At 31.3% G+C, this 6,221-nt stretch overlaps 1 protein-coding gene across 1 annotated transcript; it reads right to left on the bottom strand.

The window, feature by feature from the left end:
• Nucleotides 1-394: 394 nt before the first annotated feature.
• Nucleotides 395-1,238, bottom strand: LOC114726198 (uncharacterized). The gene has a single exon (XM_028912771.1). The coding sequence runs from the start codon at nt 1,137-1,139 to the stop codon at nt 756-758; it is 384 nt and encodes a 127-aa protein (XP_028768604.1). The 5' UTR covers nt 1,140-1,238; the 3' UTR covers nt 395-755.
• Between the last annotated feature and the right edge of the window lie 4,983 nt (nt 1,239-6,221).

Below are 6,221 nucleotides of genomic sequence, written 5' to 3'. Positions count from 1 at the left end.
GAAAAAGAAAGGCAGTTTCATTCTTTTCTTTTTGTTTGATTAAAACTTTTCTTAAAGCTAATGATTTTATGATCCGGTGGCATAAAACTTCTCTCATAAATAGAAAGTTGCGGATCTGATTATTATAACTTCATGTCATTAATGTTTGCCCTTCTGAATTCAAAAAAAAAAAATGAAAGGAGGAAGGAAAGACTTCCTTAAAAATAAAAAAACAAGGCGATTTGGAGGATTCCCTCTCGATTCTTGTCCCCGCATAAATATCTTCTCTCTTGTTCCTTTGGTTAGAACTTCTAGGGTGTGAAGTTTCAAGTTTACAGAATATTTATGAAATAAAAGAGAAACAGAAACAACAGTGTGTGTTAAAAGAGATTAAACAGGTCTTCCCCCACCTTTATATCTCAGCCTCTCAACTTGAAAGGGCCATTATATTTCAAACGATTAGAGAACCAAAGAGGCTGCATCGTCCACTGAATAATTCTGCAGAAGGACAGATCTGTGTTTGGCATTCTAAACTGATATGGCATACAGAAATTAAGTTAATGAATAATGCAATTAGAGATGCTTATTCATTTTGATCAAGGAACGTAATCAAAACAAAGTATAGCCTTAAGCTACAGGATCGATTGCAAGACCTAAATATTATATTTCATTTCATTCCTAAGTAAGCAGATAGAGAGCAGAGCAGAAAGCATAACAATATAAGTTTGACAAAATCTCAGGACCATCCTTCTTCTTCTCCACACGAAGTGCAATAATCAACCTTCGAAAGGATTTGGGATTTCCTTCTTCAAATCCCAAATATCGTCGTCCCAATCAACGTCACCGTACAGAGCACCGAAAGCCTCGCCGGAGAAATCCGTATCCCAGAACGGGAACCAAACAGAACCCCACGACATTTGCTCGTCGACGAAATCAGCAATCCAGCAAGGCCAGTTCTCGTCCCAGTTAGCCAAACCCGAAACATTTTCCTCAGTTCCCACCACTTGTTTCTTCTTCTCATCCTCCTCCTCCTCCGCGTTCTTGAGCAGGGCCTTCTGATCAGTTCCTGGATGAGCCTTACTGGGTTTCTTCTTCTTGGCCGTGGCGGCCATTTCTGCAGCTTCGAAACCGGTCACACTCACCACTCGTTGGCGCTTCATGATTGAGAATGGATGGAGGAAGGAAGAGATGAGAATGAAGAGTATTTATATAGAGAGAGTAGAGAAGAGAAGAAGGTGATGTAATGAGAGAGAAGGTGGATTTTGGTGGGAGGCCCTGTATAAGGGAGGAAGAGAGAAGAAGGGAAATGCCACCTCGGGGACAGAAGTCACACGCAGCGAGAGAGAGAATGGGGTCAAATTCTGAAACTGGTCCACTTTCCTCACGTGTTGGCTACGTTCGTTGAATTTCTCCCATCTTCCTGGGGGGCCTGTTGCCAAATCTTATTCCCTATTACCACAAGTTATCCCCTCTCTCTCTCCATATATATATATATATATGTATATCAATTCACACCCTTAACTAAACGATATTTTATGGAAAAATGACCCAAAAAAATAAAAATGATTAAATTTCAAATCAAATTCGGTGACAATATTTTGTTTTAGTGTTGACAATATTAAATTTGCAAACAACAACAAATTTTTATTAATATTTTTATTTAATATTTAGTAATTTTCAGCTTTTTTTAATTATTTTCTCTATTTTATTTTGTGTCCCTCTTGTCCTCCCATTCAACCAGCTATCATAGTTAAATATTTTCTCTCTTTTTTTAAATTAGCTTTTGGTATATATGGATATTTAAAAATTACGTTCGTGGAATCCGAATTTCTCTCATCTTCCTGGGGGGCCTCATTCCCAGCTTCCAAATCTTATTCCCTATTACCAAAAGTTATCCTCCCTCTCTCTCTCTCTCTCTCTCTCTCTGTATATATACTCCTCCGGTCCTAATTATAAGACCCAATTAACTTATTTGAGGAGATTAAGGAAGTAAGTTAAGTTGGTTATTTATAATAAATAAGTGTTGTCATTCCTAAAATATCCTTGCTAATTAAGTATATTGGCTAAAACTATCATTATTAGAAGGATTATCTTGGAAAAAAATGCATAAATATAAGAGACAAAATGGATTGGGTCTTATAATTAGGACCAAATAAAAAGTCAAATTGGGTCTTATAATAAGAACCGGAGGAGTATTAATTATAATAATAATTTTAGTTTACAGCTAATTAAGTTTCATCAACTCACACCCTTAACTGATGGATATTTTATTTTGTGTCCCTCCTGTCCTCCCATTCAACCAGTTATTATAGTTAAACATTTTCTCTTTTTCTTTCTTGTTTCGCTTAATTAGCTATTTGTATATATGGATATTTAAAAACTATTCTTGCACTCCTAATCGTAAGACTTATTTTATAGGTGTTAAATGTAATTACACTATAGATGAGTATATGTTTTTATCAAATTTTTTTTTTTAACTTTTCCAATGCATTCTCCGAGTCAATATGTAAGTCTAATTACCTAATGAAATTCGTCAGAAAGTTACAGTAATTTCTAAAATTATGTTTCTTGAATTTAAACAAATAATTGATATCCTAAACATTATCAAACAGAACTTATATTTTAAATAAAAAAATTTAGAAAAAGAGAACTTGTACTTTGAACGGAAAGGAATTTGCACTGTTAATTTATTTCCTTAATCAATGCTGCCTCAGAGATTTCTAAAGTTAGTAAAAAATAAAGGTATAATTAAAATATTCTAACTAATGTCATTATATATAGAAAGAAAATTCTCTCTCTAGAAGTGACCGTCCGTTAGAATGAATATTGTTTTCTTTTGAAAAATAATGGACGCAATATATATATATAATATAAGTGTTTTTCCGTGGAGGTTCGGTTCCTTAATATTAAAACATATACACGTGTTCAAATCGATGGAAGTCATATTTAATTAAGCGTTAATTGCGGTTTGGAAATTAAGAGACGGCCGAAACTCGGATGTATGTGTTCCTCTGATTCATGTTAGATAGCCATTCATATATAAGAATTGTGCGCTTAATGTTAAAGAAGAAGCTAAGTGGAGAGAACACTAATTAATCACACTTAACAAAAACAAACCTGAGAATTACGGCGATGGATGATTAATTAATTAATTAATTAGAGATATATATACAAGTATTTTAAGTGTTAACGTAACATACATATATATATATATATATATATATATATACACACACACATACAGACACACACATAGGGGCCAAGGTAAAGCTAACCATATTTGAAGCAAACAAGAGGACAAATCAGTTTGACCAAAAAACAATCAACGGGAAGTCTTTATTGCCGACTGATAGTAACTATTCATTATGCGACAGAATATTAGTCTTCACGCAGTTAATTACCACCAAAATTAATTACAACGCAAAATCCCTATTGTAGTTAATTAAGAGAATTCTCAAAAAAGAACTGGAAATTGCCAATCACAAACCAGGTTTAGTAACAACACTTTAATAAATTTTGATAATATTAAAATTACAAATAATAACACTTTTTTATAAAAATTGTGATCAAATAACATACCAAAATTATAATAACGGTTAGATATTCCAAATTCTACCCCTAATTGAATGTTTTCTGAAGCTATAAAATTATTTATTATGAACTGGGACCATCATTATACTCCCTCTGGAACTATTTATAATCTTCAAATTTGAGAAAGACTGTATTCCATTTTATAAACTTCAATTTGGTTTTTTTTTTGTTATACACAACTTCAATTTGGTATTTTTCTCAACATTTAATATATTTTTTCAATTTTACCCTTAGTTATTTACTCTCTCTCATTACCATAATCTCTCTCATTATATTCCTCCCATATTCTTTTTCATCCTTTTTCTCATTTGTGATAAAGATGTATTTGAAAATAAAAAGTATATTTTTAACTATTTATTAATTATAACTAATTTTAACTAATTATTTACTATTTGTGAATTAGTTATTTAGAACTTATAACAAGAACACAAGGGAGTATTATAAGAAAGGACAGACTCAAAAAATTGAATGCTGTGTTTAGGAATGGAAAGAGTGTGTTATTAATATGCCTTCTACTTATTACAAGATGATAAATTATAATTAAGATTGTGTGCAGAGATGAAGAGGGGTGTTAAATACTAAGCAATGGACTAAATTGTAACAAACGCTGATGCTACAATTATAGATCTCACCAAAAGGGGGGGGAAGCAATACGACTTCCGTTAATAAAATAAATTCACTAAAATCCTAAAATGATAATCAATTTGAAGTAAGTTCACAACTCCAAAATACTCCCTACATTCCAAAACTACTGTTTTAAAATTTTTGTTTTTCTTCGAGACCTTTGTTGTTTTGAAAATTCAAAGTGTGGCCAATTTTTCCTCACTTATTCCCTGATTTTATAATTGTACAGCTAACGATTTTAAAATTATCTCCATAAGCTACACGTTTTTTTCCTTTTATCACATCTTATTTTCACCTTCTTTTTTTTTTATTAATTTTATATCTCATTTTTTCTCTGAATTACCCTATCATAAAAAAGTGGTTAAATGATAGTATTTTAATCAATATATATTTGTAATATTTTGTATCACTACTTAATGGTTTTTAAGTTACATATCATAATCTTAAACAATAATAGTTTTAAATTAAAGGAGATGACAATTATTTTAAAATGGTGGAAACATGATATTATCATTACCTCCCTTTTTTGAAGCGGAAAAAAACTTTTTGGCCAAACATGTTATTAATGCCTTCCATAGTTGGCTTTCGAATCAGCGCAAGGCGCTTGAAAAAGAAAAACAAAGAAAGGAAAAGAAAGAAGATATACTCAAAAGACCGCCATACTCATGAATCACGGCACTAATTAATTTAAATAAGGAAAAAAAATATAAATCTATATTTATATAAAGAAATGTTCCTATAAAATGGCAGAAAATGATATTATATTTTAAAGGTCCGAGCAGATTCATTTAACATTTCAGAGGGGGAAAGATGGTCGTTGGATGTTGTGTGATGTTCATGTTTTCACCCCATAAAAAATATTTGTAAATGTGAGTTAATTATTTTTTTGGGAGGGTAATTAATTAGTTTCACATGGGACACATTGAGAAATAAATAAAGTAATTGAAATTATTACATTCTTATATTTTAGTGTGTGAGAGAGGATTTGGAGGATGCATGTTGGGGACAAGCGGCAGTTGTTGGCATATGGGATTGCTCAACAAACAGTGGGCTGTCCTTTTATATCAAAGCATTCAATCAATCTAGTGTTTGGTATCCACAAAAAATCACATATTATAATTTAATTTTTTTAGATGATAAGATGGGTCTTAGGATTAATGTATCACATTGGATTTGAAAAACGTTTATAGAAATACTTACAGATTATTCATCAACAATTCTTTTAGAGAGATTTAAATTCACCATCTTGTATTATGAATCAACTCTTTGCCTAAGTGGATCAACCTGGATTGATTATTATGATATAGCTTGGTACTAATAACTGTTTGCCACAATTGCAGAGAAAATTCGGTGAAAAATCCTTATTTAAAAAATTATCGGCTAAAAAACTTGAATTTCAGTAGGTATAGCTTTTCTTTAACCACATAAAACATATCTTTAACTATTTACAAATGAATTTTATTTTGAAGACTTTTAGTTAAAAATAGGCTGCACACAAGTTTTTTTAAAAAAATTGCAGCATTGAAAACGAGTTGCACCCTGCTTTTGTCTGAAATTTCTCAAATAAGGACATTTTACCAATTTTTCCTAATTATTTAAAAACAAGAGATTAGTTTTAAAATAATGAAATTATATTATGATTTACTCTCTGTTTTTTCCCTTATTTTTAATGGTTATTAATTTGATTATGAAACGACAATTAATGATTTATGTGGTTTGTCATGTTCCTATGTTCCAAGCACGCCACTTTATGTTGTAATTGCACGCTTTGTCTGTCGGCAAGACGGCAGAACCCGTTTTCATTATTTCCACATTTCTCATTCTCATTTATCCTCTCCCCACTTCCTCCAACTCCTCCCATTTCTTTTTTCACTGTTCCCATCTCCTCTTTTATTTATTTGCTTTCATTTATTAAGATGATTGATGATTGATGACTTGTAAAATAAATTAACATTCCGTTATATTTCTTAAATATTTTATAATTTCAAATGTCATAATTGGGGGGGGGGGTTAATCGATTATTGGTT

Source organism: Neltuma alba, unplaced genomic scaffold (assembly GCF_004799145.2).
Source record: "Neltuma alba isolate B1F8T4 unplaced genomic scaffold, ASM479914v2 tig00012346_pilon, whole genome shotgun sequence".
Classification (NCBI taxonomy): Eukaryota; Viridiplantae; Streptophyta; class Magnoliopsida; order Fabales; family Fabaceae; genus Neltuma; species Neltuma alba.
The sequence above is the reverse complement of the archived record's forward strand: the minus strand, read 5'-3'. Positions and strand labels throughout refer to the sequence as shown.

What these genes read in the sequence shown, in the direction of transcription:
- LOC114726198 (XM_028912771.1), bottom strand. Translation starts at nt 1,139, where the DNA reads ATGAAGCGCCAACGAGTGGTGAGTGTGACCGGTTTCGAAGCTGCAGAA.